General features: G+C 41.6%; 2 protein-coding genes across 3 annotated transcripts; one reads left to right on the top strand and one right to left on the bottom strand.

Moving 5' to 3' along the window:
- On the top strand, positions 1 to 22399 carry dnmt3ba (DNA (cytosine-5-)-methyltransferase 3 beta, duplicate a). 2 transcript variants are annotated; one of them, XM_047594781.1, is made up of 26 exons: positions 1 to 2564; positions 4569 to 4705; positions 4801 to 4946; positions 8028 to 8148; positions 8269 to 9995; positions 10095 to 10218; positions 10385 to 10444; positions 10631 to 10674; positions 11008 to 11157; positions 12875 to 12940; positions 13026 to 13175; positions 13261 to 13368; positions 13729 to 13858; positions 14204 to 14317; positions 14410 to 14454; positions 14535 to 14614; positions 14764 to 14876; positions 15056 to 15239; positions 16117 to 16201; positions 16740 to 16885; positions 16986 to 17076; positions 17173 to 17321; positions 17416 to 17501; positions 17582 to 17651; positions 17760 to 17878; positions 18694 to 22399. In XM_047594781.1, exons 2-26 carry the CDS (start codon positions 4582 to 4584, stop codon positions 18833 to 18835), a joined length of 4374 nt encoding a protein of 1457 aa, XP_047450737.1. In that variant the 5' UTR covers positions 1 to 2564; positions 4569 to 4581; the 3' UTR covers positions 18836 to 22399. The 2 variants fall into 2 exon arrangements, with proteins under 2 accessions (XP_047450737.1, XP_047450748.1); XM_047594792.1 differs by lacking the exon at positions 11008 to 11157.
- On the bottom strand, positions 20220 to 24202 carry LOC125013875 (uncharacterized G-patch domain protein DDB_G0278987-like). The gene is made up of 2 exons (XM_047594806.1): positions 23968 to 24202; positions 20220 to 23522 (listed from the first exon to the last, which is right to left on the bottom strand). Exons 1-2 carry the CDS (start codon positions 24108 to 24110, stop codon positions 23180 to 23182), a joined length of 486 nt encoding a protein of 161 aa, XP_047450762.1. The 5' UTR covers positions 24111 to 24202; the 3' UTR covers positions 20220 to 23179.
- Positions 24203 to 25243: the final 1041 nt, after the last annotated feature.

Here is a 25243-nt window from a genome sequence, read left to right as displayed (position 1 = left end):
CAGGCTAATACACAATAATATAAAACCAGGGGACACACTTTTTTTCACGCACCTCTGAACTGAAATATTTTTAAGAACCTATTAATGTTTAATTTTTATTCTACTACTCTACTTTTTTACTCTAATCTCCATTGTATGCATTGCTGGCACCAGCATTCAACACCTGCAGTTGATGCATATGTTATTTCATATGTGGCATGTATGTGTATATGTGGATGTTTGAAAAAAGGCAACTGGACTTGAAGAATTTCCTGACGACGTTTCGCCCCTCATCCAACCAGCTTCTTCTTTTCTGAGGGACTGGTGGGAAGTTCAGGTTTAAATAGGAAAACTCTTAGTCCACCTCATTTGTTTAGAAAAGGTTTCTCCAATAAAGTCTTAGCCAGAGAAGACAGATGGTTTGAGATAGGAGTAAAGGAAGCCATCTCTGTCAAATTGGAGAAACCTTCTCTAAACAGAGGAGGTGAACTGGGATTTAATCTGCCATCAATGTACGAAATTGTACATTGATGGCAGATTAAATCCCAGTTTACCTCAATGTACAATGTCTGGTTATTACAGAAACAAGTCAGCAAGTTTCTGATGGATTTTACCCACTGAGTTTTCTTATATAAATCTCAACTTCCCACCAGTCCCTCAGAATTGAATAAGCTACTCGAACGAGCAGAGAAACGTCTTCAAGAAATTCTACAAGTCCAGTTTCTTCAAACGCCTTCTGGATTACCATGACCTGGATAACTGAGAACCGTCATAGACATATTGCTCAGCTCATATTTTCTTGTCTTTTTATGTCACCTGTTACCTTCACTTTCTTTTCCTGCCTCAGACGCCTCATCCCTTTTTCTTTTCACTCCTGTGAGAAACTTCTCCATCTATCCTCCTCTTCATCCGTTATCCTGCCACAGTAAATCAATTTGCTTAAATGCACAGCTTGATTCGACTTTCTTCTACTTCTGTCTCCGACTCTGTTTACCTTCTTCTGAAACGGGTTTTCTTGGATGTTTCTGTTTCAGGGTCGTAGCCTGAGCAGCGGCGGTGGAGCATGCGCACATGCGTTGTCTAGTATAACCCCGATTATGGTTTATACATGCCGGAGAAAATCGATTCCACTCGCATTATCTGGGTGTCTCGGTCGGATAAAAAGTCCGATATTCGTTGGAGTGACGCGTTTACAAGCGTTTAAGTTGTCCGGGACAACTTAATCGTCAAAGCAATAATTCGTGTTTTCGTGTGCACGTAAAGTAACCTACTGAATGCCTCCGGGTTGTCGCCTCCTCTTTATGTACTTCTTCTACTAGAATGGAAAGGCAGCCTGTTGATTAGTTTGATTACTGCTACCACCTAGTGACTGGGTGCTTGTTTATCGTTCAAGCACGAATAAAAACATCAATACTGAAAAGTGCCCCCCTCTTACGCCCCCCTCGCACCTCTCCCCACCATTTGAAACAGGTTTAATAGCGTCACTGGTCTGATTTCACAAAATGGCCACCGAACAGTTTGGTCTGGAAAAGAAGCATAGGTGTAACCTGTGTAATAACAGATCTAAGTTCTGGTGAACAAACTCCACGAATACTGTAAAATATGATGGATTCTGGCACTGTGGTATGTTATGAAGTAAATCGCAATTATCAACAAAACTTTCTTGCAGTTACATGTCCTTGAAAACAGACTAGGCGCCATATTGTCTCGTTTAACCACAATAATTCCCTTGGGGAGTAGACAACATGTCAGGACATTGTGTAGTGATACTGACTTTATGGGGTCGTTTTATCCGCCTTTTATCTACAGTTTAATCGAGAATGAGACCACCACAATCGTAGACCACGATCCAGCCGCCATTACTACGTCGTCATAAACCTGGAGGAGCTGAATTACTTGGAGTTGTGCGCCACTAGTTTCATTTAAAGAGCTCGGTAGCTACCATGTTTACATAATAGCTAGCCAGACAACATTGTAGCGAAAAAAATCCATATCAATAAATTGCAGTGTGTGTTTTTAATAGTTGTTAACCTTACGAAATAAAGAGCAAACTGTCAAATAGGCTAAGCTAAAAACTAATGCTAACTCCGCCACATTTGTAATGCCAAGCAAATTCGGCTTCGTTTATTCGGTAGTTAGCTTTACATCGGTTCTACGATTGATTCATCTGTAAATGTTATGTTGCGATAAGTGACATACTATTCCGCGGAATTGTTATAACGTGATTGTTTGCGTAATAACGTCGGGAAATGAGTTGGTTAATTGTGGTTTAAGTAACTACCTGCTACTAAATTCGTGGCCAACATGAAATCGCTGAGGTTTGCCTCAATCTGCGACCCGGTACGAGCATTACCGAGATATACCGGAGGGGGAAACAAGCTGAAACTGCTTTTTGAAAGGGTTAAGGCTGCGGTTTCGGGACCGGATTAATGTCTAGCGGCGGACTGCGATGGGACAACCTCCCCGGTCGGTCGACCAACGGGCTAACTCTGACGTCACTGGGACATCATCTTCCACCAGAAATCGCTTCGGGACGGGACTTGGTCAGAAGGAGGACCGTCTGTACCAGGAGGGGTACTGCCGAGGTAAGTCTTAACTATTGTATCTACACAAAAACAAGCCGCTTCTGCTTTATTCGCCGCTTTTGAAATGTAGTGTGTGCACGGGTGATAGTTACGCACAGAGCCGTGCTTTCACTATCGTTTTATTGTCCTGTTTTGTTGAATACACAGCCTCTTGCCGGCTCTCAACACAAAGACCGGGTCATACAAAACCCACGGAGACACTAGCAGAGAGATCACCGGGACGTTTTTGACTTACTAATAACTGCAATTGACTTCCAATTAGTTTCTTTAATTCCGATTGCTGAAATCAAGGGCAAATGTACTGATAGTAACGCTGTGATGACATTTCCCCAAACGGTTGTCGGATGGTGAGGATCACTTTTAGCTGCTTTTTATAACATTAAATGATCAAGATTGCTTCTCCTCGTGAGAAACCAGGTTTTATTTGCTGCACCATGCGTGCACCGAGAAAGAGAAATAAGCAGAAATTAGATGCCGGCCGGCGTGTGGCTCCTGCACCGTGTCAGATGCACTTTTATTTGTCTGTTCATCTGTTTGATCAAAGTAGTTATGTGGCTTAAGTTTCCTTTTCTAGGAAAGTTGCGTGAACGGGGGACGTTCGCGGCAAAAAAAAAGGTAGTCAACGCGAGATTTCATCGACGTTTTCTATACATTGAGAAACGGGGAGGGGAGGGGCTGCAGCGTGGCTCCCATGTCCTCATAGCTCATAGCATAGCTCCGTGTCTCAGAGTACACATGGCAAGAAGAAGGCATTCAAATGCAATCGAAAGATATATAGGTTATTGTTTTTAACACGTGCCAGAAAGCCTTAATGCTCCACAATCAAGACAAACAACAGCCCCCTCTTGTAGGCAGCCCACCAGTGGCCTCAAGCAGTCAGTCATTGGATAAACATTAGCTTTAGCAACACTTACTGTTAAACAGTGCCAGTAGTTACAGTACCAGACAAACAGGATGGCAAACGTGATGCCATGCATGTCAGCAACTTATGAAAAATGTTCTTGCAAAAACAATAGTAGTGCAAATTAAACGCAGCACCTCTCAAAGCGCTATTATACATGAATATAACTTTACAAAGAAGAGCACTGGTAGTAAACAAAGGCTTGAATGCAAGGTTCTGCATTGGAAAAAAATGTAAATGAATAGTTAGCAATTACATTATTTAATGTAAAGGTCCATAGATGTAGGCTGGTATAAAGTAAATGAGTAAATGGTTTGCTTTTATTGAAGGATTTAAGTTTGTGTTAGTCTGATATATGTATCCATGACAGATGTATGTTTATCTCATGTCTCCTGCTGTTCCATTTTTTCTCTTTTCTGTCTCTACCTGGCCGGCCTTTGGCAGATGGGTCCCTCCATATGGGCTGGGTTCTGCTCAAGGCCTCTTCTTAGACTTAGACTTAGACTTAGACCGACTTTAATGCTTCACGAGGGAAATTACTTTGTCACTGTAGCTTTGTTGCACATAAAAGTAAACACTCATAAAAACCACAAGAAAGATGAAATAAAATAAGATTCGATTAAAGTAAAATAAAAATGAACAGTGTAATCAAAAAATGAACAGAATTAGCATTATGGACAAATGTACAAAAAGGCAAAACGGTGTCCAAGGTGATGTGGTTGTTTGACCAGTTTCATAGCAACAGTGACATGGATCGCGTCGCACGGCGTTTCCTTGTTGCCGAGGGAGGGATGTAAACTCTAACGGAGCGCGTCCGCACGTAGAATCTGAAGCCGGACACATTCATATTTTGTGAAGCGCCTTGAGACAATTTCTATTGTTATTGGATTAAAATTCAACAGATAGTATTCACTCTCTTGCTTGCAAAAGGAAAAGAAAGGCCATGGATTTAGCAACTCTCTCTTTCTAATGAGAAATTAATCAGTCAACAGCCAGAATAGTCAGAACGTATAGATAGAAATTTATACTAATACTTTTAATACTGAATTCATGCAAATGCAATTGTTTTATTATTTATTTTATTTTATTATTTTTTTTTTAAGAGAGAGCCCCAAGATGGAAAATCGACTGATTGTGACCCCTGACACCTCCCACGATAAATCCAGTCGTTTCTATGTGATAACCTGGGTCAACAGACTCCTGAAGACGGACTTCAAAGATGTGGGGGAGATGGGCTCAGGTGATACATGAGTTTTCTAATGCAATTTTTCAATTTGTTTGGTTGCTTTAACTCACCTTAATTGCTTACCGACAACCTTTTTGTGTGTAAAACAGGTGCGCATCACTGTCAGATCATGAACCACATCATACCTGGATCCATTGACATGAGCAAAGTTAAGTTTGATGCACGGACTGATGATGACTGTGAGCACAATTTCGGTCTCCTTCTCGAGGTCTTCCACAAGTATGGAGTCACAAGGGTAGGTACATCTGCTGTGGCAGAATACCAATTAATCTAATTGGTTCATTCTTTTATTAAATATATCCATTGTTAAGGAAGCACTCACGGTACAAGGGTTGTTTTTGCATGCGTGTGTAGATCGTGTTTGATGATTGTATCATATGTGATACAATCAAATATGGTACAGCCAGGAGCACTCACTTGTTGCGGTCTGTGCTCGTTCTCTCGTCACCGTTGTTGCATTGCTTTTGTTTGCATAAAATAAAAACACAAAGTAAATATGATAGAACATGCTTGTTTTGTGAGCTTTAGAGACCTTAAGCAAATGTTTGTACAGGTGTGCCAGCTATATTCTCCTGTTTCTAGTCTTGATGAGCTACGAATGATTGATTCTTATTGACAATTGTCCACACAACAGTGAGATACATTCTGCTCTCTCCATTCACCAGCAAAAGACACAAACAATACAACCAGACAATTACATAAAGGGTCAATAAATAAATCTTAAGGTAATAGCAGGAAATTAATTGATATTAAGAGTAGCATTGCACAAAACAGAAACAGCAGCTGGATTTAAAATTAAAGGCAGTAGTATGGATAGTAGTGGATATATAGTATGGATATAGTTCGGGAATTTAGAATCTAATCTGCATCAAATATGTGCATGTAGTGTAACCCTTATTTGTGTATGTTTTGACTGCCCTTTGCCAGATGGCGGCGATTCAAAGAGGAAGTGGCCAATGAGATGTATGTTGTCCCTGAGTAACCCATTTGTAACCCACATCCCTAGGCTGCACTAGAGGAATTTAGGGACAAACAAGGAAACAGATTCAAATTTAGCCAGATTTTACTTTATAGTAAACATAGAAAGGCTCTACGTATATAGGGGAAGGATTGGCCTGGTATGTAACGCCGTTTTGCCTCCAAGTCCAAAGGTAATGTTTGGAACTATTACTTCCCCTTATTTGCAAATAAACTGTAGGGCACGCAACGAGGCACCGGCAAGACCAGAACATTTAGTGAACAACTGGTGGAACCACATCAGAAACCACTCTGTCATGGTGATTCTCCACTGTCACAGAGGTCAGAGCACTCCCAGCTAAAAAGCGTGCTAGCCAAACACTTTCTTTGAGACCACAAGTCAAACAAGGAAGTTGGGAGTCAGGGTAAAAAGAACAACTTACAGGTCTAGCAGGGTAACACAGTCAACACAGCGAGATGCTGAATGAGCAGTAGAGCAGCTATTGGTCCGGGCTTCTCCGACTGGGTTCTTTTTCATAAGGGCCCTGGGCAGTAGTTGGACAGCTGCCTCGCGGGGTACCTGTATTTGTGATCAGGGTGTTGCACGTGCGCCTCTGATTTCTTAAATGCTGTGGTCTGCCCAAAAGGAAGTCCAAGGTGCTTTCAAGTATAGCACCTGCTGCTGCTGGAAGACCAGTGCTGACTCATCATTGGCTGGATGCACAGCAGGCTCCGCCCTCTGAGTGTCAAATCAGCTGTCCAACCAGTTCAGGACATTCAGCAGTGTAGAATCATCACAAAACCAGTGTCTGACAAACCATACTGGAATGCACCAACTACTCGAGTAGTTGACTTTTACTGCTGCATCCACTAACGCTAGTAGAGGAACAGTCCAAATCCTGTCAGCGGCAGTCAATTAATAACTTCACCTCAAATGACAGTGAGGAGTGAAGTACAAAGTACTATTAACCGATATTGACAGTGGGGATTTATAGGAACTATACATATCTGCAAGGAACAGGATTGATACACTCATGTGTTTATGTTCGGTTGTGTTGCGTTAGACTTAGACTTAGGCTTAGACTTAGACTTAGACTTTAATGATCCATGAGGGAAATTACTTTGTCACCATAGCTTCGTTGCACATAAAAGTAAACACCCATAAAACCACAAGAGATAAATAAAACAAGATTAAATTAAATTAAACTATTAGTTGATATTGTTGCTGTGGCTGTTGAGCATGTTTTTTCGTTCTTTTCGCCGAATGAGAGCCGCATATTGCAAGTGTCAGACTCACGGTGTTTATGGTTTTGATGTGGGCTACAGTCGACAGCAGCCAGTGTTCAAGCTTAAATTTTAATCAGTGAATTAATTTGAGTTTATTCCAAACACGTTAAAATAACTAAAGCAAAATAAAGAAACAGCTATATAAAAAACAAATGACAAAACAGAAAGTTTTCTGCTGGCTATATAGTGTTTTTTGTTCAAAAGGGAAGTAGGATGAAGACATTCAGTGCGTTTACACGCGGAGCTTAAATTCCACTTCCTGACTACAGTCCTTGTCCCAGTTTACATGCAGCTTAGAAAAAAAAAAGACGGGAACACGTTCTCCTCCTCCACACTAGGTGGCGATATGTGTCTTTTCAGCGGGTTAATACAAGAGTCATTCTTGCGGCGGACCAGCATTTCAAACAAAAACCACAGGGACAATAGTGCATTTTTTAAATCTCATACGTAATGTTTATGCTACTTCTGGTGCAGATAAGATATGCGCTATCTCACAGACGATTCTTCTAGCGGCTCTGTTTACCTTCTTCTTCTTCTGTGATGTTTTTGTTTCCGGAGTCACACACCAGCGCAGTGGTTGTGGAGCATGCGCACACGCATTATCCAAATAAAAACTATGGCTACCGTATACGTGCCGGAGATAAATCGAATTCCAATCAATCTACTTGACTTTGACCACATATTAGTCGACTTTAAAACATCTGAAGTTGTTCAAACCATAATGTGAACACAAACAAAGTTGACAGCAGGCCACACACTGATGCTATCACTCGCATGTGTCTGTAAGCTGGCGCCAGTGTTAGGGAGAGATGATCAGATTGTCCAGGGTGTGCAGATGGAGTTGACTTGATGTAGACCTGATCTACCATTTTATTCACTCTTCTCCAGAAAGTCACATACCTGTTGACTGTAGCTTTATAGTCAGTGATACAGACGTGGGGCTGACATCTGTCCTGTTAAATGTGTCACTCTGAAGAAACCTACTAATAACTGATGATGTTAACTGTACTATAACTGTATTTTTCAGTAAGATATATCATAGCATTTTCATGTCTTATTTGCTTTGATGCAGGACATTCCAGTTAAGACTCTCATATCAGGGGATTTTAAAAGCAACTTTGAGTTCCTGAAGTGGTTCAAAGTTTTCTACGCCGTAAATGTGAATAATACAGCCTACAAATCTCCCAAGCCCCGTAAGTGTAATTATTCTACTTCTTTTATTTTGATTATGAAGTAAGATGGTGAACAAGATGCGTTTGGCCCTCGTGTTTACATCACTTGTGCAGTAATATTTTTTCCTCTTACTTTGTCAGGAAAATCCAAATTGGAACCAGACACAGAAGAGACCGAGAACGAGAACGCAACCACCCCTACTAGGAGATTTCCTTACAGTGAAAAGTGGAAGAGTACTTTTGATTGGGTTGACTGTAGTCCACTTGGAGAGAGATACACCTTCTGCACCTCTTGTGGCAACAACCTGAGCACATACGTTAAAGGATTTTTTGAACTTAGGCGACACATGGAAACAAAGAAACACATAAAAAGGGCTCGAATTTTCAAGCGTCGTTGCCGGAAAAGTCAGGCCACTGAGTCACTGCCCTGTAGTGATGTGGCTTTACAGTTTATTCACCATCACTTTAACACTGGATGGATGAAAGGTGAAAAGGTGTCTAGGAATTTTGTACGCTCCAAGCTCGGGCCGCAGTACCCCAATCATATTGTATCTGTTTGCCAGCACACTCCTTACTGCGCTTACATCTATGGAGGGGTATCAGTAGGAAAGGAAGACACTGTCTCAGTGATCCTCATTGGGTTTTTTGACGTTGAAGCCTCCTGCCACTCCATCCACTTTCTGGATGCTTTTCAGTCAGTGGATGATGCAGGAGATCAAGCGGCAGCAGTGGTGGAGACCCTTAAGAAGTTCGGGTTAGCCACAGATAATCTCGTTGCTGTTTATATCAGTGGTGACGGTGCGGCCTCCGGGCAGATCTGCTCACAGCTCAAGGAGCTCAACCCAAACATAACAGCCTTAGGCAGCTTGTACACCGTCGCTGATGCTGCTTGCCGTGCTGGGGTTAAGGAGCTCTCCAGTCAGACTCAGGAGTTGTTGGTAGACCTGCATGCCTACCACTCTTCCCACCCCACTGAGAATGACAACCTCAAGGCCCTTTTTGGCTCCGATGTCAGTGGGGACAGCACACCATTTTACCTCAACGCCAGCTGCCACAGATTTTGCGCGTTTGTCGCAAAACTCTTGAAAATATGGTCAGACCTCACGTCGTACTTTGGCTCTTGCCACGAAGACAACAACAAGGCCAAGTCAATCTGCTCCCAGTTGAAGGATTCCAAAGTCAGGGCAACATTTATGTTCCTGGAGCAGGCCCTAAAGCCTCTCCACAGTTTCCAAAGGCAAACGCAGGCAGAAAACAAGGCAGCTATGTTGCTTATCCTAGAAGAAGCCAGTAGCCTGCTGGGCACCTACACCTCTTACTTCCTTCGTTCTCAAGATGCGCATCACTTTCTCAAGAAACGAGACGTCCAAATCCTCAAGAGCCCAGGTTCCCACTTATCGAGCTCCGAGCTCAATCTGGGGGGTAAAGCTGTGGAAGACTCCCTCAAAGAGTCACTGCCACTGTTACACAAGGAGGCCCTGTCGTTCTACATTGCACTCACAGATTGCATAGCAAAGGAGCTTCCTTTAAATGATAACATACTAAAAAGTATCTCTCAGCTGCTGAACCCCCAGAAGAGGGTGGGGGGTGTGACAGGGAAAGATGTAGGGGATCTTGGAACCGAGCTGGGAATCTGCCGCTCCCAGGAGGAGGTGGAACAGCTCACTGGTGAATTCCTTAAGTATCAGAGGGCCGGGGAGGGAGAGAGTGACGAGGGAGCAATGGAAAATCTGGCAGTGGTTTCACTGGAGAAGCACTGGACCAGTGTACTGCAGGAAACCAAGCCAGATTCAGTCTTTAGGAAGCTTGTCTTGACCCTCTTGTCTTTCCCATGTCCTCCACTTGACGCTCATGAAGTTTTCACTCAGGTATGTGAGTAGATGAGTCGTGCCACCGTCTTTTCTCCGTTCTAGCTTCTGGGAGTTTAATTAATGTTTTGAACTTTTTGGCCCTGTGTCCCGTCTAAGGCCTTAGTGATGGACAGTGGTGCACCATTATCTGAGAGTGAAGTCTTAACAGAAAGCGACTGTGAGGCCGAGAACATCACCCCCGACAGCACCAACCACAAGGAATCCAAAATTCACATTAACGGTAAGAAGAAAACCAGCTCACCACTTCAGTAGGGCACATATGCATCAAATCACTGTAATAATCTGATAAACCGAACTGAATTCATGGTTGTTTAGTAAAAGAAAAAAAAGTAAAAAAAGGTTAAGCAGAAGTAATGATATCATTCCACTATTATGTCCTTCTGTAGGTCTGAATGACCTTAGTGTAGCAGTGAAGCCATGCGAGATCCGCCTCACAAAGATAAACGGTAAGGAAAACAGTTTACACAGTTTAAGCAACTACTGAGTGTGTACTTAATAAATTATAACGTGATTTGTTGAAAAAAAAAATCATAAAAATCTCACAAAGGTATTTTTTGGGCATCATTCTCTGAACTTTCATTTTCAACATGGCACAAAGCAGCTACTGTCATGTCCTTTATGTTTCCTCAAAGAACACAACGGGATCTCTGGACTGAATGGTGCTTCGTGGAAAGAGGTAACAGATGTTCTTCTCCTTCTAATCTACGACACCTACTCAGAAAATAACTCTTTCTTTAATGACAGTGACTTTTCTGACTTTAGAAGCAAATGTGAAGTCTGTTATTGGACCACAAACACTGTCATTTACTTACGATGTCTGAAACCGGACCAGTACAGAACAATGCATGTTTGTGAAGGAACATCATCACATCTTCACTCTCATATATATGTATATGACCTATTACCAACCAGGTGTGGTTGGTCTACCTTGATGTGTGTGTGTGTGTGTTGGTTAACATTTGCACGTGCATGATATCTGAGTGTGTAATGGGAGTCTGCTGTCTCTCAGGGGACCAGTAGGGGAAATCTTGATTGGGTGAGCAGCTTGCGCCAGAAGCCGCAGACTCGTACAGTGTTTCAGGCTGGTGCTAGCACCTGGTCCAAACCCATAGCTCTTGATAAGGACAGCAAAAATGATCCGGAGTCTCCACATGAGGTGGTAGGTATACTACTCAGCGTATACTACCAAAATACCACTAGAAGAACAAAAAAATTTATTTAAGTACGTGACAACACAATATAAAAAAGACCATGTGTTAGAAATAACCTACTATAACCTTATATAGTTACTCAATAAATTATTGCTTCAGTGATTTGTTGCAGCAAATCAACATCAAAGTCGACACTTTGTGTCTTTGTCTTTACAAAGTGTACTGAAGATCTTTTTCTCACCTTCCACAGACGAAAGTTTTCTGTAGCTAAATAAAAGATGCTAACACTAAGCGCTTCAATAAGCCGTTAGCCGTACGATATGTAACTTAAGGTGTGACTTCGTCAAAAAAAAAAAAAATACACCAGGAAATGTGAACCAAAGTTGTTTCCTCGTAACGCAGCGATCCAGTTACTTTGTATTTTCTTTGTCAACGGAGCCTGTAAAAAAATGTCCCAGGACTGCTTCTCTAATCTGTTGGTTTAGTCAGTTACACAACAGCTCTTCCCCCCTTTTTTTTTATTTAGATTTATAATTTAGACGCTATTAAAGCCAATGATTCAAACTGATGCTGCTAATCTCCATGGTCAACTGGCACCTTTTGCCACTCGGTGGACGCAGCTACGGAGACGTCCACTTATTTTTATTTTTTTATTTTTTTAATGATTATTTTATGTGGTGTCACAGCTTCTTGTCTCTTTTCTTTAAATTCTTTTGGCCATGTATCAGATTTTTAAAAAAGCTTCAATGAACTCATCCAGCTGACTCCTGTCACATGATCTGATTAATTAACTATTTATGTCAGTGTCCCAAAGTATTCAGTCACATGATATCATTAAGACGCCTCTGTGATGTCTTAAAACTACTTTTATTGCAGAGCATTTCCTGGTTTGAGTTCTAGTTGAGGTTTTAATTGGGATTTTTTTTTTAAACGCTTTTTAAATGTTTTATTATTATTATCAACATCTTGATTTGGTGCAAACCAGCACTAACGTACGTCCTCAGAACCACTTTTATTTTAGATTCCATGACCTATTTGTCTTAAACTGCACTGCAAGAGGAACATTTGTCCCCTTTTTCCTATTTTGTGTGAGAAAGCTCACGGTAAATCTTAATCAATCTTTATAGATACCATTAATGTGCTTACAACCCACACAGCGAATGGTGAGTGATTGCGTTTGCCAGTGGAGAAAACTCCTTTGAAGATGGGAAAAGGGGCAAAAGAGAGTCAAGAACCCATCATTTGTCTTTCTTACGTGTAACACAAAGTGACAGGGGTTACTGCTGTGTGACGTGACTGAGTAATGACCAGCCACTAGTATTCAAACCGACCTCTAACACACTCTTCATTAAAGATTCATCATTCGCTTTGTTCACCTGGTGAAATGGCAGCTTACACGAACGTGAGATAACATGGAAACCGCCTAAGCTTAAAAAAAAAAAGGTCACAGTGCAAAAACGCTTTAATTGATCTGATACTTTCAGTCTGGTTGCAACACAGTCTGCTACAGATGAATGAATATTAACATGTTTACGTTTTTGGCACATCCTCTCTCTAACAAACATTGATCACCACTAACTTCATGTTGGTCTAGAAACATGTTCTCCAAAGCGTAGACACTTTAAAATCAATTATAGCTGACTCTGTTCTCCATAAAATAAACAGGTCCTCTCCTAAAGTATTTATTTTCTTTCTGACTGTGAACTAAATGTGGTCAATTTACAGTCGGAAGAAACATCACCGTCCATTAAAGTCACACCAAGCAGAGGACGACGAAAACAGGCATATCAGGTAAAAGTCCCAGCACAGATGCTGTCAGACTCTGCGTTTGTGTTTAGGTGGAAACGTGCGTAACCTGCTCTGTTGTTTTGTACAGGATGGGAAAGGGTTTCTCATAGGAGAGCTGATTTGGGGTAAAGTGAAGGGCTTCTCCTTGTGGCCTGGTCTGGTGGTGTCTTGGAAAACTAAGTCCGCTCCTCCGGGTATGCGCCGGGTGGAGTGGTTCGGAGACGGGATGTTCTCGGAGGTAAGAGCTACGACGCTCGGCTGTGATTGGTCTGCTTTGGATAACGAGACGCGTGACATTTACATCATCGTGCTTCCTCCTGCAGGTCTATACAGACAGCCTGATGCCATTTGGTTCCTTCTCCAAGGTCTTCTGCAAAAACTCCTTTGCTGGCCTGCCCACCTACAAGAAAGCCATCTACCAAATCATCGAGGTAACGCATGTGTCTCTGATGAAGATATTATCTTGAGATTTGCTGAAGCTTTAAACGTGGGAGCTTCTCCTTTGTCAGACTCTCACAGTGAAAACTGTGTGTGTGCGGTGGCGCCGCTTCAACTCTGCTGTGCCTGTATTTGCATCAGTGGTGTCTTCAAACGATTTGCATTGTTTTAATCGTGAGGCTTCCTGGTTGCAAATGATAGTGCGTCAAATCTGATTCACCATCAGTCGATTCAGCAACAGAACTTTCACGTGGCTCAAAGTTTGTTCTGTCGGCGTCGTGAGGTCAACGACAGATTAAAAGTTCAACAGCCAGGAAACGTTCCACACGCTTAACCCCGTCTCTGACCTGCAGTTGGCCAGTGAGCGATGTGGGAAGTCGTTCGCTGAAGCGCAAGGGAATAAAGACAAAGAGCTGAAGCTGATGCTGAACTGGGCATTCGAAGGATTTCTGCCCACGGGACCTGAAGGATTTTTACCTCCTGGTATGTGCACGTATATAAACCCTGAAAAAAAACACTTTACTGCAGGTATTTTGCAGCTGTTGGTATCGTTACCTTCGAGGTTATAAGTACATTTTGCACATTTAAGACACTGTTTCATGGTTCATCTTTTAGAAAGAGAGAGAGTTTTAGATAATTCTGATGATCTAAGTTCTCACAAACACTAGTTATTCGTTCCGTACCTAAAAAACATTTGCCCCCTAAAGTCTGGACTCTTTATTCTTCCCTGGCAATATTTCAGAAACAAATATTCACTGTCATGTTTTGTCCGTTAACTCGTTCTTCAGATCGTGAATGTTTACATGAAACTTTTTCCTCGTCTTTAAGATTCTTGTGCACATCAGGACTCTGACTCCGCGATGTCCGACTACCAGCCGCCGCCCAAGAAAAAATATGTTTTTAAAAACAAGTCAAACGTCTCCACCATCGCCTATAACAGAGGTATTTGTTGTTTTTCTTTACGCCCCTACGCATGTGAGGACCTGAGTCACCGTTTTTTCTCCCTTATTTATATGTTTCACTTTTCTTTATAGAATCATTACTAGAGAAGGTCAAAGAGAAAGGCAAGACAATTGAAGGTGAGTATGGAAGAGGCTTGTGATTATAATCTTTGACGCAAACGCACAATTCTTAATGTTAAGGTCGTGTTTTATTTCAGATTTTTGTTTGTCTTGCTCGTCACCCGAGATTGAAGTGTCGCACCCACTGTTTGAAGGGGGTCTTTGTCTAAAGTGCAAGGTAATCTAGTAACACCTGTCTCTCCCCCTAACCCTGTGTGGTCTGCTTTACTCCATCTCAGCCCAGTGTCTCAATGTTTAACCTCCATCCGAAACAAAGCTGCCGCTAACACCCGCAACTCTGCAAAACAACCTTCTCACCGTTTGCAGGAGAACTTCTCAGAGACGCTGTATCGCTACGACGAAGACGGCTACCAGTCCTACTGCACCGTGTGCTGCGCCGGCTTAGAGGTCATCCTGTGTGGCAACGACAGCTGCTGCAGGTAAACGCTGCTCAGGTGTCGTCTCTCTGAAGTCTGCGTTTCATTTTGTTCATCGCATCACATAATAACTAGTGGAGACCGGTCACCTTCAGATACTTCCACTGAGAGGGCTCACGTTCATCACGACCGTTCGACTCGTGTCTCATCCGTGTTCTTGGGTGTCCCCCTGTCTCTCCCAGGTGTTTCTGTAAGGACTGCCTGGACATCCTGGTGGGCCCAGGCACCTTTGACAAACTGAAAGATGTCGATCCGTGGAGCTGCTACATGTGCAAACCGTCCGAGTGTGCAGGCCTCCTCAAACTCAGGCCGGACTGGAGCGTTAAAGTTCAAGACTTCTTCGCCAACAACAGCGCCATGGAGTTTGTATGTGCCGCTCTTTAACTTATTTGAAGAAATGATTACAGTCTGTTCTTTAATAGAAGCTGCCTGCTTTGCTTCCTCTATACAATGATTTATAGGTTCAGTCGGGGTAAACGTGAGAGTCAGGCTGCAAACTTCTTCTCATCTTTTAAGATGTTTTTGAAATTGGCTGCTTTATTCCATTACACTGGTCATATTTAATTAAGCAGCACAGCTCAGATTTTAGCGAGAGGAAATGATTGGGTTTGTAATAATAATGATTTTAATAAATAATGACTGTTTGCTCAATAAAATATCAGATAACACTGAAAAATATCAATCTGTGTGTGTATGTAGACGTTTATTAGTTAAGCTTTGGTTAAAACTGGAAGGACGTTAGTGCAGCTCAGATGTGTCACCACCTCAAGCGATTCTGCTTAAAATTAAAGTTAAATTATAGTTGTTTAAATGAGTAATAATAATGTCAAAATTGTCCTCAGCAGGAGACTTTCTTGTGTGTAGGATTTTATTATCGTACCTTAATAGGGGACTGGTAGAGGGGCTATTTCATGAAGCTGCCTTCAGCTGTGTGTATGACCAAGTCATTAAGCTCGTCACATTAGGAGTAAAATCATTATTAAAAGAGTCAGACGTTTCACTTTTATTAATAATGAGTTTACTCTCAAGTTTAATTACTGCTGGGAGCTGTGTGGAGGACTTTAAACAATCTGACTCAGCAAATATTCAGGTTTAGATTTTCCTGTAAAATTGTCTCGATCCTTTTTAAACTTTGTGGACCTGCGTTTATTTCTCATATAAATGGCTCAAGCCAGACACAGAGGAGACCGGGGGTTTCGTCTAACATCTTATTCTAGGTGTTGTGTTTATTTTTGTGTCACAGGAGCCTCACAGAGTTTACCCCTGCATCCCCGCCGATCAGCGCAGACCCATCAAGGTGCTCTCGCTTTTTGACGGCATCGCGACAGGTGGGCTCATCACACCGAGGCACAGTCGTGTCAACTCATATGTTAACGCAGCCGCTGTATATAACGATATGTCTTTACTCACTAATGAAGCTCTTTGGAGGCGTCGGTCGGACAGTAACAGAATCAAAAATACTAATGTGATAAAGGGAGAGTAATGGTGTTTTCTTTACATGTAACCAGTGCAGCACCGCTTCAGACACCAGGCAGCTCGTACTCAGAGCTCGTGCTAACCAAATCAGACGTTGTTAAATAATGTAACATAATAAATAGTGAGCCATTTATGTATCCACAGCTGAGTGATATAGTAAGTAGTATGTTTACCTTCAGTTTGAGGTCCAGGGCTCCGTTTCTAGCGTGAGAAGAAGGTTGTGGACATTGTTTGGTATAAAAGTCGTCAGCTCTCAGCCACAGACGCCTGATGCCTTTTCACAATGAAAGAGTAACAGAAAACAGCTTTAAGGGTTCTTTGCTTTACTGGCGACATGTGTGAATTCATTTTGTTCTGAACTTGCATTTAAATACTGTGGCCTCCTCACAGGTTACCTGGTGCTCAAAGACCTGGGCTTCAAGGTGGAACGCTACATCGCGTCAGAGATTTGTGACGACTCCATCGTGGTGGGGATGACCAAGCACGAGGGAAAGATCGAGTACGTCAACGACGTTCGCACCATCACAAGGAAACACGTGAGTGAAGGCTGGAGAAACTCTGAGAAGTCGCCTGAATTCTGATCTGCTTGTTGCTTGCGTATTAAAACGTAAACCGAACTTGTGCCTCGTGTTCCAGTTGGCTGAATGGGGCCCATTTGATCTGCTGATCGGAGGCAGCCCCTGTAACGACCTGTCGATGGTCAACCCCCTGCGGAAAGGATTATTTGGTACGGAGCATCTAGACTCCAGTGAGTAATCTCCTCGAGCATAAACTCGTGTTTACTGAAGCGACCTCTCTCTCTGTTTCTGTCTTCGTCCTGCAGAGGGCACCGGAAGGCTCTTCTTCGAGTTCTACCGCATACTGACCCTGCTGAAGCCGAAGGAGGGCGACAACCGACCGTTTTTCTGGCTGTTTGAGAACGTGGTTTTCATGAGCGCCCACGACAAATCAGACATCTGCAGATTCCTCGAGGTGACTATGTTTGATTGCCTCAGAGAGTTTGGAACAGAGACTGTTCCCTCTGAGGCTTAAGGCTTAATATTTTAATTCTACCTTTTTTTTCCAGTGTAATCCAATTCTCATCGATGCAGTGAAGGTCAGCCCTGCTCACAGAGCACGCTACTTTTGGGGAAACCTTCCTGGCATGAACAGGTACGTCCTCATACATTTCTAACGCTTCCATCGAGCGCATTGATTGTTTAGTTCACGTTCCTGTCTGCGCCTCCTTCTAGGTCTCTCGCTACATCTCTCGACGACAAAGTGAATCTGCAGGATTGTTTGGAAAATGGACGCCAGGCGAAGGTAGAACGAAATATTTAGTTATTTTTCATGTATGCAAAGTTTGAGGCAGGCTTTTGCATTAGCAGTTGTGTGGAGGAGATGGTTAAACGCTGTCGTCTCTCCCTGCAGTTTGACAAAGTCCGCACCATCACAACAAAGTCTAACTCAATAAGGCAGGGGAAGGCGGGATCCCTACCTGTCACCATGAACGGCAAAGAGGACTACCTGTGGTGCACCGAAATGGAACAGTAAGCATAACACGATACGTTTTGTTTCCACGGAAACAGGTTGATCACAAGTGAACTCAAAGACGTTCAAGTCCTCGTTCATTTTGGGTTTGCAGGTCAAGAAATTAGGTTTTATTTAGGGAATTTCTTTCAGTGTGATTTTGGGATTGTTCAGGTAAACTCAGACAGTCTCAAGTTTGTGTCTGTGACTACATTTAAATGGACAATACTTGTTCAACCTGGCTAAAATCATTATAATGTGTTTATAACTGTGAATCAGGTCATACTTTTTTTTTTATATGTATGTAAGTGTTAGAAGTAGATTACAGGCGACGCTGAATTCAGTCACTGGAAGGAGATACACCCACATTTGTCCACATCTTTTCAAACACTCGTTTAAGCAACTAATTTCTCTACCTCCATTGAAACCTGATATTTGCACCACATGGGGCTAACGTGCACAGAAAGAGTGGATTTATTCCAGACAATCAGATCAAGTGTTTACGTGGTTATGAGCCTCTAACATATTCCTCCTTATATATTCAAACTTTCATCTGTTCTGAGTTTTGCTGCCTGTGTAAACACAGCTACTGTTTCAGGCCGTCATTAACCAGACCAGAAATCTCCTCTCCAACGGTTAAATTTGAGGATGTCTGATGCTTGAGTGTTTCTTTGTTTTATTTAGTGCCCTTCAGTGTGTAGCATTAAGTCTCTGGTAACACCTCATGATTAGTGCACGTGTTCTTGTCGGCCCCGTTAACAACACGGTCCGACCTTGTAACCGTTCTTTGTTTGAATGATACTTATACAGACCTTTGTGTGTTTGACACTTTTAGGATCTTTGGCTTCCCCAAACACTACACAGACGTCAACAACATGGGCCGGATGCAAAGGCAGAAGGTCCTGGGTCGCTCGTGGAGTGTCCCTGTCATCCGTCACCTCTTCGCTCCGCTTAAGGATTATTATGAATGTGAATGAGCGGCCGAACGTGAAGCGAGTCCTCACACCTGAGCAGCAGCGGTAAACCCAACGCCTTATTCCGCCTGGCGTCAACAGCTGGTTCAAACTCTCTGGGGCCCTTTTTTTTAATCTGTGATTTCAGTCGTGATCCTCTATCACCAGCAGACACTTTCAAATAGTTTGATTTAGTTTGTTTCCAGGCTTCCTTTGAGAAACAACGGTGCTGTGATTAATCAATAATGGTGCTCAGATCGTAGGCCTGTGTCACTAAGAGAGATGCGGCTACCTCACTTTTAACTTTCGCCACGGTAACTGCAGCATTTTAACGTCAGACGACCAGATCAAAACATATCAAACATTCAGTCTGGATCTGTAGAGTCACTCAACTTTTTAATCAACTAATTAAGTTCTCTGCATCGATGTTAAAGGGAATCATGAGTTAACAAGTCTTTTCTGCTGGTACGTAGACAACAATCTGCTATTGCAGGTTTTATTTTTTCTCGAACTCTTTTTTAAATCCATCATGTGTCCATAAGAGTTCATCCCGACAGAAAGGTGCTACAAAATATCTCGGTTCATCTCAGCTTGGAACCAGGCAGCTCTCTTCCTGGCACAGGCCCCGTCCCTCTACCTCAACACGGATTTATTGGTTAAAATCTGCAGTTAGTCTTTCTTTGTTAATTTATGAACATGAAGCATGTTCGGTTTCTGTATTTTATATCGTTTCATTGTGGAATCTCACCAGGGATTTTAAGTCGGATCCTGTTCTTCCCGACTCGGAACACGAGTATGAATTTTATCAATGAATTTTAGCCGTTTTTACTTCCTGGTGAATGAGTTTTTTTTTAACTCTGCATTTTGCTACTCCACCGCGGTGGATCAGTGACCTCGCTGGCTTTGCATTGGTGCTCGCATCTTATCCATTTCCCTGTTGTTATTTATACAAGACCAAAAATATTATCAGTCTTTTCACTGAAGGGCTGCGACTGTTAACCCGACTTTACCTGGGGTGTCTCATACACCACAGACGGCTGCGTAATCCATTCTGCAAAATGTGCACGATACGTTGAAGAATGTACACTGATCTGAGAAACGCTGCACAAAAGCTAAAAACACAACAACATGAATCCTCCTCAGGGTCAAACAGCAACACGCAGACGAAGAACAAAAGACTAAAGCGTACGCGTACGCTGCCGTGGCTTTTTCTTCTGGTCTGTTTTTTTTTTTTTAAACAACACATCGGCAAAAATATGATAAATAAATGATGAACAGATATAAATGAAAGACAAGAAACTAAACAAGAATGCAGCACCGAACTCAAAGCTGACTGGTCAGTAGCACCGTTAGGTCAGTATATATTAATAACCCGTCTGTTAATGAGCTCAAGATGTTTTTTTTTTTCTTTAAATCATGTTGCCTCAGTGATAAATAATCAAATTTGACCTTAAACGAAGCGGCGAGCCTTGAACTCGTTCAGCTGCCGCCTGAGCCGTCATTTGTTCTGGTTGTGATAGAAAATACACTCCAAGTGCATAGTCTGCTTTATTCTTAGCTGCAGTCTTGTTATAATATAAACAATTTATTCAGCTGCCGGAGACTTGGACGACCGTCAAAATACGGGCTGTGACCATGAAAAACACATTTGATTCTCCTTTGATTTTTATTTATTTCCAACAGTCCTTAGTGTCCTTCCTTCAAAGTCCTAATTATTTATTTACTACTGAAAAGACAATTACGCAACGAAAGGTCAATCAGCTGCTCGTTTAGACCGAAGCTGGAATCATGAATTAAAACAGAAATTGGGATAAAAATCCACAAAACTGGAAACACATTTTAATTAAGTGCATAAAACTGCTGGAAACAATTAAAAAGTCTGTTAAGGAAGTATTGCTTGGTCTTATCCCGTATTTTGTCTCTGTTTTTAGTCATACAAATATTTATTTCATGGTTATTTATTCAGCTTGTTTTGGTTTTTTTTTATCACGGTTCACATCAACCATGTTTTCTGAGTGTTTGTCCATCGTGCTGCTGTGTGTTCACTGTCACACTAACCTGTGCAGCTAATTCTGACCTGAAACTAACTGTGATCACTGCTCTGTTTATATTCATACCTCGCTCTCATCTGGAAGCTGCAACAAACAGCTGCAGTTGTGCGTTACTCCGCTCATAGTTTCATGGCACGACTTGACAAGTATTTATTTTAAACTGGTGTTTATTGCTCTTCTCAGTCTGACATCGTAGTAGCTTCTAAGCAATCAACCCGATTCATTAGTCTCCTTTAGCTGATTAGTCACTTTTCAGGCAAACAATCGTTTTAATCATGCCGCACATTCGCTGTTTCCAGCTTTTCAAACTTGCCCCTTTTGTTTCGCACTAGTTTTCCTCAAACAATCACAAACTTTTTCGTTCAGAAGCAACCAAAACATTTTGACGGCGCAGCTGTGAAAGGCGTAAGAAATATTTGTTCTCATTTGCAAAAGTTTCGCGACGCTGGTGCCTTTAACTGTCTTTTGATGACGGCACTTTTTGCTCCAAGAAAATGAAATGTAACATTTTTAACAGTTTTCCGATGTTTTATTAACTGACTGTTGTGTTGATTAATCAGAAATGAAAATAATGATTTAAATCCGAATTGTTTGTACACATAGAAATGTCTTTTTTAAAAATTGGTGAGAGAACTTCTGTAATGATTTTAAAACCCAGCGGTTCTATTCAGGTGTTTGCATGGTTCATTTTCCTGTGGTTGATTATGTTATCACACCATTATCTGACTGTACTGTATTTGGTTATGATACTTCTGACAAACAGCAGTGAAATGTTGTGGCCCTTCTGTGGTAATGGTGCTAACTTTGCATGTACTGTTCTGGTTTTTATTTCTTACCTCTGATCTCTGAGCAGATACGAATGAACTGTTACTCTGTGATTTCTGTTTCTCCCATGTTTTCATTGTCTAGTTGTTTGTTTTCATGAAATATAAAAAAAAAAAATATGTTGTAGAAAAATTAGAATATTAGTTTATGGTGAAAAGAAAAGTCAGGTCAAGGTGTGTGATTTGTACACCACGGACAAAATGACATGTTCTCTGATCAATATATTTTTATTTTTAATTTTTGTTTTTAATTTTGACTAACTTAGCCAGGGAAAAAAAAAAAAAACAAAACATTTCTTAAGCCAAAACCTGTTTCATCACTTGACTAATTAAAGGTGCTTTAAAGGGCTCTGGTTTGTTTGTTTTTTTGTTTTTTTTGTAAATATTATCCACATCGTCCATGATGACTCGGAAATGACACAACTGCCCTGATGTGAATATGAAACTGGTGCAGATGTGTCTCTGCAGGGTCAACATACACAAGCCCCCTCCTCTGCAAACACTCTCCACAGTGTACGGTCGTTTATGTAACTTCCTAAGAACGCCCGCTCTGAGCCGTGACTGGCGCTTCATTCATCCTCTTCATTTGTTACAGAACTAATTCTTGCATTTTTCACCACAGCACAAAACTCTGAAAGTCCCTGATAAAACTCTGAAGATGAACGCTATTATTCCAGCTTAACACAAAACCTTAAGCACATCAGGGATAAAAACAAACAGCCCCCCCTCCCTGGGACGTCTGTTCTTTCCCCGATTTTCCAGTTTGGTCGTTCAAGAATACTTTTATTTCCAGTGTGATGGGACAAAAGGCCTTAGTGAGACTGAAAGACTACGAACTCCTGCCTCTGCTGTTTATACAAATTGATGAAACACACATACTCCAACGCAGCGCAGGGGTAAACTGTGGTGACGCATTTGAAACACGCGACCTGTCACAGCTCCAATTTAGACTAGACTCCGTGTTTACATTCTTAAACTTGCTGTGTGAATCATAAATGCCTCCTCAGAAAATATCAACAGATCTCTTTAGGAATTTTAAATCCAATATTGTGAACGTACGAAAACAATTTCATAATGTGTTGTCAAACGGGCAAATGTCTTCACTTCCTGAAGACCAAGGTGGGCAAGAGACGAATACAAAACAGCTCCTTGATGACACAGTGACGAGAACTTTTAAGATGCCTCAGTGGCTTTACACGGTCTCCCAGTGGGTTTAGGTTTGTGATCATAACAAACTTTAAGTGTAGTGTGTTGATCAGGTATACTGTTGTCTCATTTAAAAGTCTAAAGATTAGTTGGTTCCCTTTTCCATGTTGCTCTTAAACGCAGCATTTCTGTGACCCTCAGGATGTAGCCTTCATTTGTACAAACTTTGAATTGGAATAATTTAAATTCAACTGCAGTTATAATAACAATGTATTTAACTTGATTTTCTATACTCTTTATTATAAAATATGGGTTTGTATGTACACGGTGGTGCAAAGTGTGAAAGGTCACTTGGAGGATGGCGTCATTTCCCACGGTTTCAGTATCCGGTTCATCTGAGAAGGAGTGGGACTCTCGTTGCTCGGCTGTATGTCCAGCTTTGTCACTCCAGGAACTTCCTTCCCCTCCTGAATCAGTCGCATCACCTCCGCAAAGGAAAGCTGTGTAGTCTCTGTGTGTCCAGATGTTTCTGCTCTTTGGTTTTTACTGGAGTCCGAGTCTGAACATGAAGGCATCTTCGGCTCAACAGCAGTCCCATGAGAAGAAGAAGAAGAAGAAGAAGAAGAAGAAGAAGAAGAAGAAGAAGAGCTCCATTGTTTGTAGCTGCTCCGGTCTATGGGCTCAACAAACCTGGTGGTGGCAAGACAGGAAATGAGGGTTTAAACAAATCCACTTATGAGCATTACAACGTTAATAAGTATCTGCATTAGATGCACCGATTTGTCTGTAAAACACGTGTATTTGCAGCATATTTACTAATGTCTCCCTTTTTTCATTAAATGTAACAACAGAAATCATGTAAGAAGTGAAACAAACTCCCACCAACCTTCAAGAGTAAAATGCTGCTTAAAAATTGCTGTTGTATAATGATAATACAACAGCACACAGGGCTGAACTTTCTCCTAGTTTATTCTATGCTGCTAGTTTAATATAAAATGTTACATGTGAAATAATAACATCAAGTCTGCAGAAGAGAAAAAGTCCAACATTTTTTTTTTTTTTTAAATCTGGAGCAGAAAGAGTAAACACAACCTTAGATGGTAATACCAACAATGCTCCCTCCTCCTCCTCCTACCTGTTATAAAAGAACAGTTTCAGGTCCAGTTTCTCCGCTTCGTTTCTGCTGCTGTCGGACGTGTTCAAAGATTTCAATCCTGCCACAAACCGCTCATCGGCATCAAAGTCATAAGAGCCAAAGCGCAGGAAAACAGGCTCCATGTTTACTCCAACATGAGTGAATTACTTCCACCGAAGTATCTCAGCTGATGAGAAGTTGCTGAACTTCCGCTACTTTTTGTATTTGGCGTCAACAAATTCAGACAAAGAAGGTAAGAAGCTGAAGGAAACGGCGGAGCGCCGCCTGCAGCGCCCCCAAAGGTCAGAGTCAGTACTGCAACATCTGTACTCAAATGAAAGGAGCAATAATTTGTAATTTGTTTGTAACAGTCAAATTACAGAAATAAATACCCAAAATTAATACCAAACAAATAAACGCATGTAAATAACAATGTCATAAATATTACTAATTACTACCGATGGGTTCGCATTTTGTATGAATTGAATATTTATTGGTACTATATATTGTATATTGTAAGTGTTGCAATAAAACAGTTTTAAAACGTTTGTCTTTTTAAGGCACAAATGAAGTGCAATGGAATCAGGGTAAAGTTAAGGAGATTCTTTGTTTTATTTTTGCTTAATCTAAATTAATTAATTCATTAATTTGCTGCAGCTATAAACAAGCCATAAATACCACTGACCACCATCTGTACATCAATCTTATTACCAGAATTACCTAATTTCATTTGGTACTTTTGAGGTATGTCCGTTTGCTTTTTCATCTTGTTTCTTGTGGACTATGGTGGACTGATGATACTCCGCTGGGGGAATAGCCAGCATTGTTGTGTGTAACAGTAGAAGATGAACACGTGTGGTGAGAAGAAACGTGACCCCATGTGACTGTGGGCGTCCTCCTCTCCCTCTGTCCTTGAACACAGCGTGCCTGCTGTAAACTGAGAGAATATCTGAGCTCCTGTATGACGGGGAATCAAAGTTTCATCTCTGTTTTTATTTATATTTCTTACTATATTTATATTATTATTGAGTTATACATTGTGAGCTGGTTGCGGTTCTTGAGGGACTGGAAGTCCAGACTCAATAGAAGGATGAAAGGAGGGGGCTCACGCTGCACACAGGTGAGGAAATCTCATCTTATTAACTTCTTAAAGGCGACTTTTTCTTTTTTTGAGCATGTGAGGCAACAGCCAGATCCGAAGAGGCCACTCACTTCAGAGTAAACAACGTTGTGAAGCTTAAAAAGACATGTTCAGTTGTTGTATGACTGTAAAACA

This window comes from Mugil cephalus, chromosome 1, assembly GCF_022458985.1.
Source record: "Mugil cephalus isolate CIBA_MC_2020 chromosome 1, CIBA_Mcephalus_1.1, whole genome shotgun sequence".
In the NCBI taxonomy this organism is placed as follows: domain Eukaryota; kingdom Metazoa; phylum Chordata; class Actinopteri; order Mugiliformes; family Mugilidae; genus Mugil; species Mugil cephalus.
Note: the sequence above shows the minus strand (reverse complement) of the source record. Positions and strands in the feature narration are given on the sequence as shown.